This window comes from Lepisosteus oculatus, chromosome 9 (genome assembly GCF_040954835.1).
Source record: "Lepisosteus oculatus isolate fLepOcu1 chromosome 9, fLepOcu1.hap2, whole genome shotgun sequence".
In the NCBI taxonomy this organism is placed as follows: Eukaryota; Metazoa; Chordata; class Actinopteri; order Semionotiformes; family Lepisosteidae; genus Lepisosteus; species Lepisosteus oculatus.
Genome location: NC_090704.1, coordinates 19,904,107 through 19,918,502, shown reverse-complemented (window position 1 = coordinate 19,918,502; position 14,396 = coordinate 19,904,107). Strand labels below are relative to the sequence as shown.

Genomic DNA, 14,396 nt, shown 5'->3' with positions numbered 1-14,396 from the left:
GTCTGGAAGGACCTACTCTGGATGAAGAGCCATGATTGAAGAACATGACTGAGGTCACCTGAAAGAGTTACTGCAGCTCCTTGCTCTGGAAAGGATTGCAAAATTATTATTACACTATTCTGCATGAGAGCAGCCTGTTTTGATTTTGACTGGGCAGCTCACGGTGCCGCTAATCACATTTGTCAAACATTTTGGACAAAATGGCTTTTCCTAATAAATTAACGGTAGATGTTTGCTTGCTTCATCGCTCCTGCTGAAATGAATATGTATTGGTTCATCACAAAAACCTTGATTTTATTTTGTGTGTTGTGAGAGTGGGACTTGTCGCACATCAAATGTCCAAAGACATTTTAGTTAAAGCATGAGAAACTCTTCAAGGAAGAGGCAGACAAGACCGAGTCAATCAAATGGGCGACAGTGGTTTGTTTTTGGATGTTGAGTAACATCCAGAATCAAATTGTACTCCAGGAGATGGACAGTGCCCACGAGAACATTGCACTTCACAGTGATGGTGATTGGCTCGGCAACCAAAGTCTTGAAACAGGCCAACGTCCACAACCAGGTAAGCAATCAAAGAAGGACGCCACGCACTGCCCAGTGGGCATTGATTCGTCGAATATACGTATATTCACGGCGAAAATATACGGCACGAGAGTATACGGCAGTAATTAATTTATTTATTTATTTATTACTATATTTATTATACATGTGTAAATAAATTAATTACTGCGAAAATAATTTACTTCGTACACTGTGCAGAGTGCCGTATACTCCTAGTTGCGGAACACACGATACATACAGTAAAAAGCCTCAGGCACTGTGTTAGATGTGTTTTCGACGTTATATATGCGTTTATTAATGTCGTCGATTTTACGGTTGCAATTCAACGTTGATTATATGTCGCGGCGACGTATATATACGTATAGCCGTATTTTCACCGTGAATATACGTATATTCGACGAATCAATGCCCACAGCTTGCCATTCAAGGGTTTTGCGGAGGGGATCTTGCCACCTGCCTGAAAAAAACAGTAAAATGTTTGAGTGCCTATAGAGTTTCTATTTTTATTTTCTTGAGAAAAGTTGATACCATTTCCTGGACACCCCGTCCCCCAAAAAATCTGTAGGTGGGTGTCTGAAATTCTGAGGGGGGTGATATTTCGGTTGAAACGGAGCTGTACGGTGCAGCTACCCAAATGAAATCTCGCAGCTATGCCATTGATTAGCGCTTCATGATAGAAGATAACGACTAGCAATCTGGTATTTGCGATGAAGTTCAGTTTCGTCACTCTCGTGGTTTGTATTGCCTGGAGCGAAAAGTACCATAAGCGTTCATTTTTGCAGCTACATGGAGGTTCTGAATCGTTAAGAAAAAATTGTTGTAAAACCAACAGAAAGCACAGACTGCTATAACTAGTCCTAGTTATATAACGATTTTAAGTATAATGATAAAGGAATCTGTCCACCTGAGCAAACAGGATCGTTATGTTGACACTCAATAACGACACTGATATGTGCAGTTCCTGGATGGACAGCCCTCCTGCACATCAAACAGTCTGAATGACTGTTAGTGTCATTTAGTGTTGTCTGACCATTGACAAAGTACAACTATTGTTTTAGGGAGCTAATTAAGTTAGGAAAATCTTTTTGCCCAAAACTGAAGAGGCGACACTCCTCCCTCCCCCTGTGATGCCAGGCCTGTCCCCATCCTATTCCATGTCATTATATATAATACATACAACAGTGACCGATCCTTACTAACTGCATGCGTTAAAATTGCACATCAGCACATAGCAGGGGGCACATAGCCGCGATGTATTATCAATGTTAAATTTCAACCATAATATCGACAACATTAATAAACGCATACGTTGAGAAAATATCTAACCCAGCATATTTTCTGGTTATACACTGTACCACAATGCATTGCTAGTATTCGTTGGTCACCATTTTGGACACGTTTTTCAAATGTAGAAGATTGAAGTATTTATCCGCAAATATCTCAGCAATCCTCTTTTGACGAGTAAGTATGAATAATAATAATACTATCTGAATACATACAGATCTTTCTTAATATTATTTTGATTAAAATAGTGCGTGAATAAGCAAAAAATGGCACATGAAAATAGTGTGAATGGGGAAGATGACACAAAATCGCATTGCCGTTTCTCTAATTATTCTTATTCTATGTTGTACTTTCAAACTTTGGGTACTCTTTAATTAGGACAGACTTTATCGCTCAACTGCTATGATGCAAGCCAAATTTATACATTTATTTCAGCTTTGAGCTTAGTAAACCGTTCATTTTTTAGATTATACTAAAGAAGACATTAATCATTATTTATTTGGGAAGTAATATTATATAATTTTCTCCTAGCTGCGGTGCTGAAGTCCCACCCTACATCAACAGAAAAAGAAATAAAGGAGCACGCAATGTGTTACTTGAAGAATGCATATGCAATAATAGGTTTCTAGTTCTGTTAGGACAATAAGACAGGGTTTGCAAATAGTGGACATAAATTGTCTTAACTTCCATTGTAATATTTTTTTTCTTGGAAATATAGAAGTTGTACATTTTAAAATGTATTTTTGAATCAAAATGTGGTTTTGAGTTAGTGTGTTAATGTAATTAGTTTGTGTTTGTCATTACTGTACTGTATATTGCCATGTTACCAGAATTTGTAGCTGAAGTTTAAGACTAGTTGTGTTTTTTATGATTATTGCCCATTATTGATTGTCGATTGATTGTATACAATGTATAATTTGAAATACATATTTTTCAGGTGTGAATGTGTATTTTCAGAATAAATTTCTTAACCAAATCATTGGCTTGATTTACTAGTTTCTACACCTGTAAAACCTATCTTTGATGTATAATAGACCTTGTTGTGGGAAATCCTTCATCCAAGAAGCAGGACACAGTCTTTGTGGATTCAGTTGTTTTATTGAGCTCAATAATGACATCAACGCGTGTTGGGTCTGCCCCGCAGGACAGACGAAACTGCAAGGGTTTCCCAGCTCTTATATACAGTATGATCTCAGGAAGATGTTTTGTTTCACTGCTTCATGTGTATTCGTCTTGCCCTTTGATATGTAGCATGAGTTGACCAGTTGGTCCTGTCTCAAGTCCTGTCCTTTGTTATGTAGCTGTCCTTTGATATGTGTAGATCTGCTAAGTCCTGTCCCAAGTCCTGTCCTTTGATGTGTACCTGTCTTTGTTGGAGCTGCTTAAGATATGTTAAGGCAGCCGATACATTACACAATGTGCTTGAATTAAATTGTTGTGTTGAATACAGATAAATTATATATATATATTTTCCATCAATAATATATATGTAAGTATGTTTTATGTTCTACTTCAGTCCCTCCTGTTAACCACCTGGCGATAGCCCCGGTAGGTTACCTATTACCCTCCACGTACACATCAGCAGAGTCCGTCGACTCATTTGACCTGACGTTTTGGGTATTTGCACTCCTCTTACAGCCTTAGCCATTCCCTATTGGAAGGACCTGAGCTTGGGAGTTTTAGATTTGATTTCCTGAACTCTGTTGAAGAACTGGTGGTGTGGGTGAGGGGTCAGTGGTAAAACCCTAGTTCCTCGTATCTGACTAGAAGGCCAATTACTATTTCATGAATAGTGATAAATGATGCTAGTCACAGGAAATAGCACTGAGGCTCCTGATGTGGCAACTGCCCAATGTCTCACCAATTGCGTCAAGAGCTATATACACACCAATCATCACAGAGTCTGCCAACCTCATCACTATTCCGTGCTCCAGACTGACCTTTAATTTCCTCTTCTTTAATGATTGTCCTGCCTGTTAATTACTGGATACTGCAGGCTAAACCACCTCTCCTAGTTCTCCATCTTCAGTCAGCTCTGCACTCCACCAGGGTTTAAATGACAATAACGCTCTAGTGTGAAGGATTCTGATACTTGTGGGCAGAACGTGGATTCCAGTGGCACCAAGCAGCACAGGCTTTGCAGGCACACCATGCCTCGATACCATGAAAAACAGCACTGGGTTGGCGACCTCTGCACAGCCCTTAAAGAGGTAGTGATTGGCTCAGAAGAGGTTATATCAGAACTGGTATTATTTAACATATAAGCAGTGCCACAAGAGAATGTAATCTAATGGACTGACTCAGTGCATTACTTACTGAGTGGTCATCTGTGCTATTACACAGACTATATTTTATAACCTCTATGGTCCTTGTGATAAACTTTCCTAGATAAGCTTAATTACTAAAATATTATGCAGAGCTATCTGAGGAAGGGTATACCAGTAAAGGATTCATAATGGCTTCCACATTTCCACACCATTGCACAAATCACCACCAATTCACTACTAAATTAACTTCTTTAAATTATCATGTTTAATTTAGTCCAATTGGTTTCACACTCTCCAAAAGCTTGACTTGTCATTGCTCAAATGCAATGTAAATAATCCATTTACTTCGGAATTAATGTAAAACTCAATTTCAGACACTAGACTAGACTTCAACATATAACACTTTCCTTGGTATCTTATAACAAAAAATATCATCAGGCGCCTCTGCAATAACAGGATATTGCACAGGCCTCCGATGTGCACAAAATAAAATACAACACTTATACCTATATTTACGTTTACCATCTGTCAGGTTATTCCCCCCCTCATAGTTCAGTCCAGTTTCCCAGATAAATGGGGCATCTCTGTCCGTCCTGAAGATTGGGATCCACAGTTCAGAAAAGAACAATAAATCCTTTATGTTAACTTGAGGTCGTTGGGGTGATAACTTGGTGGTCCACTAGGTCTAAGTCCATCTCGGAACCCAAAAGGCCAGGTTATTTTGTCAATGCGGTCCCTCCTGTTGGGAGTTGAACACACCCAGGCCTCAAGCAGATTAATTAGAGTTGCGTTTTACGACTGATAAGGTAACTGAAGCAAGGCCTTCAGTCTTCGAGCGCTCAGATATTATAACACCTGTAATGAGATTTTTTAGAAAGCAGCTACTGGCCCTCCTGCTGAAGAAATAGAATGTTAATAACAGTTTTTTTATCAATTTTCCTCTCTACTTTCAACTTTTTTCTCACAAGATGTCCAACAAACACGGGTCGTTATTCATTAAGACTTCACGTTGATCTGGATAGAAATCGTTCCAAATGGACTAGACGCATGCTTTTCCCTTGTGTCCTATCTGAAGAAATTAGGATTGGTCGCCATTTACCTTTCAGCTCTGATCAGCCAGGGCCTACTGCTTTGTGCTCCTTCCGTGAGTCACAGGGCTCGTGGCATCAAATTCCATCACTTAACAGGCCTGATTTTTATGACTATGTCAACTCCTCAGAGTTCCTGCATCTTTCTGCCGAGAATCTCTCCAGATTCTGTTGGATGTCTTGAATATTTAAATTTCCTATTTGGGAAGACCCTGTCACTTCAGATACCAAAGGGCCATTACCTTAGCTTATCCCTTCATGACCTTAATTATATAGACATTTGTCTGTTACTCCCAAACTTGTATATTCCAATAAGATTCAATACATACTATGGCTATTTCATCCAGAAGGAATCTATATGATGTCAAAAATTCCTTAATCTCATTCTTGTTACAAAGTGGTGCCTTTAACTACCTTTTTTTAATGATGACAAAGAGTGAGACCTAAAGGTGTTATATCAGAGCAGCTTTGTTCTCCCTCTGGATTGCCTTAGGGCTCTGTGTTGTCCCACACCCTATAAATTCTGCATTCAATCAACTGTAGAATCCCTTTTGAGAACACATTGTTAAATTTGCTGTGACTCTGTCATTGTCAGTCTTCTCCTAGACATAGACGACTACAGCTTTCAGACATCTAAGTCAAACATATAGTGAGGAAGACCACATAGTCATAACTGCCAAGACCATCTTTTACACAGTGCTGCAAACACCCTCACTCATGCCTCCATCACACCTCAACTAGATTACTGTAATAAGTTTACAGTGGGTCTCTCTATTCATCTTCTAAATAAACTATATGGTTAAAACTCCACTGTGTGACTCCTAACACATTTAAGGCACTGTGACCACATCGCCCCAACTGTGGCATCTCTGCACTGGCTCTCCATTATTCAGCACATTGACTTACATTTTTTAACTTTTACCCTCGGCAGTCTTACATTCTGAACCCTGCAATGCTTTACATTTTAATTACTAACTGTGAAATAAGCAGGGCCTAACTCTCTGCTAAGGCGCATCTTTTAATAGTTTCTTTAGTATTTTCTTTTTCAAGATGTGAATTTAACCACCTTGTTCCACCACTCTGAGGCTCACTCCCTGTCTATCTGAGAACTATAAACACTTTTTGAGGTCTTACTTCTAAAGTGAAAACCAAAGGGTCCTACTTTTATTTTCATCTGTTCCCCCTTTTTTTTTTACTACCTGGAGTGCATCCCTGTCCAACACCCTGAATGAGACACCAGTCCATCCCAAGGCACACACAGATACGGGGCTCTGTACACACTCACACCTAGGTCAAACTTTTCCCTTTTTTTTTAGATACCATTTGACCCACCCACATGTCTGGACTGTGGGAGGAATCCAGAGCGTAGGAACAGAACCCACATAAATACGGGGAGAAGATATAGACTCAATGCACACAGCACCCCATTAATTGAACCCAAGGCTAAGCTGTATGAGGCACAAATGCTAACTATTGTGAGATTGTGCTCTCCTCATATATTTATGCTATGTTTCAACTAAATTTGTATAGCTAATTTTTATACAAATACTATCTGACTCATTTATATATCTGAGTCATTTAGGTCTACCTGTACTCTGTTGGTATTTGTATTTATACATTTTAGATGATCTTATATTTTTCTGTTCACCTGAGTTGCTTCTTGATTTATTTTAATCAAGTCTCTAATGTCTAGCCAGTCCGGCTGGCTTAACACATTCACATAGTCTTATTTGAAACACGCAGTCACACACTGAGCTTTTTCACCTACACACGCGCGCACACACACACATACAGTACACAGGCCGGCACACAAATTAATAAAAACAAACGTACACATCTATAGTGCTTTTGCATTAAATTTGGAAATTGTTGGATCATGTCGTATTTCACGAACATTTTAGTTACCATTTTTTTAATTATTGTTTTAGCGTAAAAGCGGTATACATTTTACTTTTATATGTATCTGTTTTAACAGCTGTGTAAGTTTTAAAACACAGCATCACATTTCTGTGTTCCATTTTCTTGTTTTTCAACAAGCAATGTTTGTTACTTCCAATCGGGTTGATCCATTTTTTATCGTACTTTTGAGCACACATAAGTATGTTTTATGGGAACAAGTAATAGGTTTATTCCATGCTGAAAAAAAGAAGAAAGAGAACACAACGTTTCGGCGGTGGGACCTGAAGAAGGCTCCAGGGCCGAAACGTTGTGTTCTCTTTCTTCTTTTTTTTCAGCATGGAATAAACCTATTACTTGTTCCATTGCAGCCTACGCATGCTGACGCAGCTACCCACCTTAAGTGTGTTTTCTGTTCTACTTCAACCTCTAACCATATACGTATAATAGACCTCTAAAGTTATCCGTATAATAGACCTCTAACCATATAAGTATAATAGTCCTCTAAAGTTATCTGGAACTCCAAACATATATGTATAATAGTCCTCTAAATTTATCCGTATAATAGAACTCCAACCATTTACGTATAATGAACATCTAATCATAGACGTATAACTGACGTATAACAATAGACGTATATTAGAATTTCATTTTAGACGAATTGCGGACCACATTTAGACATCTAAGGTATGCGTTTAATAGACGTATATTATACGTCTTTTGCCCACTGGGTGGTGTCGCCCCACAACTATCGTCTGGAGGGACTGCACCCCTCCTCCCTCCGAGCATGTCAATGACAAAGACCCAGGCATTCAAGGCATTCCAGACAGCGCCCCATCCATTCTAAGAGCTCTATTGACATGACTTGGATATGAAGGCCATTGTACAGGAAAGCTCCCCTCAAAGAGCTCTAAGGAACAGAACACTAGACAAGAGTCTGAAGGCAGGAACCAGAGACCATCATGCTTGAGCTACTGTATCTTCCAGTCAGAACTGTTAGTGGGGCCAGCAGGGGGTGCTCACCTGTGTGGGCCCTAATGCCCCAGTATAGGGACGGGGACACTATACTGTGCAAAGGCGGTGTCCTTCGGATGAGACGTAAAACAGAGGTTCTGACTCTCTTTGGTCATTCAAAATCCCGATGAGCGCACTGGCGCACTATGGCTGCCGTCACGTCATCTGGGTGGAGCCACACATTGGTGGTGGGGGCCTGTAAAGAGAGGAAAACTGACCGTGGTGTCAGCAGGTACGTGTTTGTGTCTGTGTGTGCCCTGCGATGTCCCATCCAGGATGAATGCTGCCTTGTGCCCAATGCTTCCCAGGATAGGCTCTGAGGCACTGTAACCCTGAATTGGATAAAAGACTAATTAAAATGATGTAATGATTAATATTATGATAATAATAATTGGCTTTTCTAATTGGGGTGGGTATGATACAAAACTCAAACTAAAAATATAAATTTGAGTGGCACTACTAAGATTTTAGAAAGAGTCTAAAAGGGTTTTGCATCAGAAGGGAAGCCGGACAAGGCATGAAATCCAGTTCGCTTGTAAGGTGCATGGTCTCCTGAACCCAGAGGATCCAAATGAAAATCTAAAATAAAGTTGCAAGCTTGGCCAAGATCAGCAAGCATGTTGGCATGAAAAAACTGAGGGTTAATATTGCAGAGAATGTGCCACAGAACTTTGGTTAAAAGATAATGAAGGGAGGTCCAAAAAGAAATATTGGTGTCCTGTTAAACTGATATGGTTCGCCATTTCAGAAAAAGTCCCTGAACTGAGCCACTACTGATGACTGCATTCCTTCCTTTTAGAAGACCATAAACTTCATAAAAACCTTGATTTTTCCACAGTTTTTAGCGTCATCAGAGAGAGAACATAATTTTCACCGAATTCATTATACAGTATCATACAAAAGTATATTCGGGGCAGAGCGGTGGCTCTGTGGCATAGGATCTGCACCTGTGGCGGGAAGGTTGCTGGTTCAAATCCTGCAGCTAGCAGAGGAATCCTACTCTGTGGGGCTCCTGAGCAAATCCCTTAACCCCAACTGCTCCAGGGGTGCTGTACAATGGCTTACCCTGTGCTCTGACCCCAAGCTTCTCTCCCTGTCTGTGTGTCTCATGGAGAGCAAGCTGAGGTATGGAAAAAGATAATTCCTAATGCAAGAAATTGTAAAGGGTTAATAAAGTGATGTTATAATGTTGTTGTTGTTATTATTATTATTATTATTATTATTATTATTATTATATTTCAACCAGAAACTTACATACTGTACCATAATGGTACAGGTTTCCAGGCACAACTATAAACAGTGCATCTGTTAAGCCAAAGATCTGTTAATTTTATGAAGCTACCTGTAATAAGACCAGTAATTTGTATAGCAAATTGCAAAAGTAACTAATACAAAGAAACTTTAATTTTGATATGGAGAACCTTATTAAGAATTACTGATTGAAAAAGGGTCCCCAAAAAAGGGGGCATAGAAAATGACAATCAGTTCTTTCCCAATTTTGGATCCCAAATTATATTTCACTTTGCTTGGATGGAAAACCATATGTTTCCTTCTTTCTTGCACTGTTCGAGAAAGACAGAAGTTCTTAGTGGGACCTCAGTTCACCAGAGGAAGACAGCTGAAGAATCTAATGATGCTATTTACTATGTTTCCATCTTTATTAATCCAGAATTTCATTTAACATGGAAACAAGGAAACAAGATGTAAGTTGTAGAAAGAAAAGACATTCAAATTGATCTCCAGTAAATTGCTAATTGTGCACAATTGATAACAGAATTAGGAATTTACTGGAGATAGATCAATTTGGCGGCCTTTCTCGTATAAGGCTTCTGTGTATTGAGTTTTAATAAAATCATTTACGTTTATCTCCAAGGACTCACCTTATATTGTATGTTCGGGTTTCCATGAAATGAGAGCGAGGTCACAGACTGCGGAAGCAGCAATGCAGCGTTCTCCAGCCTTTCCACTGTAAGGACTCAGTTCTTCTGTTGCTGCTTTATCAATCAATCAAAGTTTATTTATCAAATGCACAACAACACAGCATGTAGCAGTAATTGATGGCAATGAAATGTCTTTTCTGTGAGCTCACCAGGGGGAATTAAAAATAAAAATCACAAAATTAAAAGTTACAGAATAAAGCTGCATACTAATAGTGCAATACAAAACGAATTTAAAAATAATATATATATAGAACTGATACATATCCCAGGTGTATGCAATATATTATGTCCAAATAGTGCAATATACAGTGTGCAAAATACAATGGAAACTGTTTGTCCATGTAACCTAACCATTCACAAAGACCATTACGGTGGTTGCTGAAGGTGACTGCAGTTTGGCTGTTTAGCAGTCTTATTGCCTGGAGGTACTGTATAAACTGTTCCATAATCTGTTGGTCCTTGACTGAATGCTTCTATACCGTTAAAAGGACGGTAGGAGAAAAAACAGTTTATCACTTGAATGACTGGGGTCATTCACCAACCTTCTGCAGTGCTTTGCTACTGCAGCAACGTTTAACTACTGGAATGTGCTAGAGATACAGACGGAAGAGACAGGAGTGATTTACGTGTACTTATCTGTTGGTCTCCGATTCTAAAGGAGTGAGCTTAAAGTAATGGTAATGAAATTTAATAGACAGCCCGTCCTCATAGAGCTTCTGGATACAACGAACGTGTCTCACAGTGCTGCCTCTATCCGAAAAGAAATTTAACAAGAAAAACTTTGCCAGTCCGATTTAAAAATGGAGGTTGCAATTCAAAAACCTGTCAACAGATACTTTTCGTCTGTTTGTAGTTTAAAAAACGACGACTGAAGGGGAAAAAAAAAACTTTGTTTTGACTTCTGGAAAATATTACAATCCTTAATCGCGATAATCATTCAGAAAGCACTACAACAAGGTGGAAAATATGAGCCCACTACGTACATAAACTAGAACACTCGGTATTTATTAAGGAAACATTGTATGAAATAACGAAACGCAAGACACAAAAAAACTACTAACATTAATAGTAACAATAAGAAATATGTATCAATTTCTCACATTCAATGGCGAAATACTTGATTACATATAGTAAAGTATTGTATTTAAAAAGAAACTCTGAGCTGTGTACAATTAGACAAACAACACGACTGAAAATGATGCAAGAAGAATTAGACCTACAGCAAAACAAGTGAGTAAAACAAACAGTAAGAAGAAATGACATATTAATAGCTTGACTACAAAGAGCTTCCCAATTCCGTCATCGAAATACTCGCCTTAATTACATTATCATCTGTTTTCCTTCGGGTTGGAGAAAAGACGACAAATCAGAAGCCCACTTTGTAATTTGCGATTACCTGAAATAAAGTGTCTTCAATTTGACTCCCTCTACTCGCGTGAGAATGTTTGTGAAAACACCGGGCTCTTCCACATGTAATGCCGACAGCTTGGGGGTTCAATAAATACCGGAGGAGCGCACTTGCCTCCACGAGCTTTGTGGGACAAAATGATGTTACGGAAAAAAACGCGCTGGTTTCTGCTGCATGTGCTTCTGCTGGGACTGACGGCAGCAGTTCCATTAGTGGATCGCGGGCTGAGAATATCCCGTTGGAAAGAAATGCAGCTGAGTGATGGCAGCGATTACACGGCTGCATTGAAGAGCAACTTGTTTGTCAGTGACGCACAGCATGGGGAAAGGATAGACGAGGTAAAAGCTCAGGCCAGTCCAGCTGCATTTCCAGATAGTCTACACATCGATGTTCTTCACAAAGCAATGAGTGATGCAACACAGAAAGATGTCCCATCATCCGTTAAAGCGTACACATATGCCCTAGAAAGTGCTCCTTCTCCCGATGAGGCTGTTGGTGACCTGGAGGGGGACCCCAGAGCTATTGAATGGGACCCCACTGCACTGGAAGGGGATATTGGTGACGTGCAGGGTGACCCCACTGCTCCTGAAGGTGACGTTGAGGGAGACCCCTCTTCCCTGGAAGGGGATATAGGTGACGTGGAGGGTGACCCCACTGCTCCTGAAGGTGACGTTGAGGGAGACCCCTCTTCCCTGGAAGGGGATACAGGTGACGTGGAGGGTGACCCCACTACTGCTGAAGGTGACGTTGAGGGAGACCCCTCTTCCCTGGAAGGGGATACTGGTGACGTGGAGGGTGACCCCACTGCTGCTGAAGGTGATGTTGAGGGAGACCCCTCTTCCCTGGAAGGGGATACTGGTGACGTGGAGGGGGACCCCACTGCTGCTGAAGGTGACGTTGAGGGAGACCCCTCTTCCCTGGAAGGGGATATTGATGATGTGGAGGGTGACCCCACTGCTGCTGAGGGGGACCTGGAGGGAGACCCCTCTTCCCTGGAAGGGGATACAGGTGACGTGGAGGGTGACCCCACTACTGCTGAAGGTGATGTTGAGGGAGACCCCTCTTCCCTGGAAGGGGATACTGGTGACGTGGAGGGGGACCCCACTGCTGCTGAAGGTGATGTTGAGGGAGACCCCTCTTCCCTGGAAGGGGATACTGGTGACGTGGAGGGGGACCCCACTGCTGCTGAAGGTGACCTGGAGAGAGACCCCTTTTCCCTGGAAGGGGATATAGGTGACGTGGAGGGTGACCCCACTGCTGCTGAAGGTGACCCCACTGCTGCTGAAGGTGATGTTGAGGGAGACCCCTCTTCCCTGAAAGGGGATATTGATGATGTGGAGGGTGACCCCACTGCTCTTGAAGGTGACCTGGAGGGAGACCCCTCTTCCCTGGAAGGGGATACAGGTGACGTGGAGGGTGACCCCACTACTGCTGAAGGTGATGTTGAGGGAGACCCCTCTTCCCTGGAAGGGGATATTGATGATGTGGAGGGTGACCCCACTGCTGCTGAAGGTGACCTGGAGAGAGACCCCTTTTCCCTGGAAGGGGATATAGGTGACGTGGAGGGTGACCCCACTGCTGCTGAAGGTGACCCCACTGCTGCTGAAGGTGACGTTGAGGGAGACCCCTCTTCCCTGGAAGGGGATATTGATGATGTGGAGGGTGACCCCACTGCTGCTGAAGGTGACCTGGAGAGAGACCCCTTTTCCCTGGAAGGGGATATAGGTGACGTGGAGGGTGACCCCACTGCTGCTGAAGGTGACCCCACTGCTGCTGAAGGTGACGTTGAGGGAGACCCCTCTTCCCTGGAAGGGGATATTGATGATGTGGAGGGTGACCCCACTGCTGCTGAAGGTGACCTGGAGAGAGACCCCTTTTCCCTGGAAGGGGATATAGGTGACGTGGAGGGTGACCCCACTGCTGCTGAAGGTGACGTTGAGGGAGACCCCTCTTCCCTGGAAGGGGATATTGATGATGTGGAGGGTGACCCCACTGCTGCTGAAGGTGACCTGGAGAAAGACCCATCTTCCTATGAAGGGGATATTGGTGAGGTGGGGGGTGACCCCACTGCTCTTGAAGGTGACCTGGAGGGAGACCCCTCTTCCCTAGAAGGGGATATAGGTGATGCTGAGGGTGACCCCAGTGCTGCTGAGGGGGACCCTACTGCACTGGAAGGGGATATTGGTGATGTGGAGGGTGACCCCACTGCTGCTGAAGGTGATGCTGAGGGTGACCCCAGTGCTGCTGAGGGGGACCCCACTGCACTGGAAGGGGATATTGGTGACGTGGAGGGTGACCCCACTGCTCCTGAAGGTGACGTGGAGGCAGACCCCTCTTCCCTGGAAGGGGATATAGGTGACGTGGAGGGTGACCCCACTGCTGCTGAAGGGGACGTGGAGGCAGACCCCTCTTCCCTGGAAGGGGATATAGGTGGTGTGGAGGGTGAGAATATTGTGGACTTCCACTTTTGTTCCATTTTGTGTGGCACTGTCACTCGTTTTCTCTTGCCATGACCTAACTTTTTTTCTTGCAGGGTTCTGGTGAGCTGTTACTGCTTTAGTGTTTGGAGTGACTGGAGGACTATGTGAATCCCTGGTCTTGGATTGCTTTGAGATGCCAATAAACCTGTATAATTCAGATGCCTGGGAATGTGTTCAGCTTTGTGTGCTCACCTACCTCATGGTTGCCATTTAGAAATAGCTCTGTACTTGCTTGTGGACTCTCCCTTGCCACAGGCCCTACAATTCTTACCTTCCAGTGCTTTGATCTGTGCCACCATATGTGCCTCAAAGCAGGAGCAGACACCAGGTTAATGGAAACTTGCAGATCTGGAGTGCAAGTGCTTGCCCTCCTGCAGGCATCTGAAAGGGGTGGGAACCACTGCTCCCGGTGACCCACATACCTGTTGGTTTTCATTCCATCGCAGCTTAACCAGATC

At 42.3% G+C, this 14,396-nt stretch overlaps 1 protein-coding gene across 2 annotated transcripts; it reads left to right on the top strand.

Moving 5' to 3' along the window:
• Nucleotides 1-11,571: 11,571 nt before the first annotated feature.
• On the top strand, nt 11,572-14,095 carry LOC138241210 (aggrecan core protein-like). 2 transcript variants are annotated; one of them, XM_069194268.1, is made up of 3 exons: nt 11,572-12,466; nt 12,692-13,900; nt 13,992-14,095. In XM_069194268.1, the coding sequence occupies exons 1-3, from the start codon at nt 11,596-11,598 to the stop codon at nt 14,000-14,002; spliced, it is 2,091 nt and encodes a 696-aa protein (XP_069050369.1). In that variant the 5' UTR covers nt 11,572-11,595; the 3' UTR covers nt 14,003-14,095. The 2 variants fall into 2 exon arrangements, with proteins under 2 accessions (XP_069050369.1, XP_069050368.1); XM_069194267.1 differs by having other exon boundaries at nt 11,572-13,900.
• The last annotated feature ends 301 nt before the right edge of the window (nt 14,096-14,396 follow it).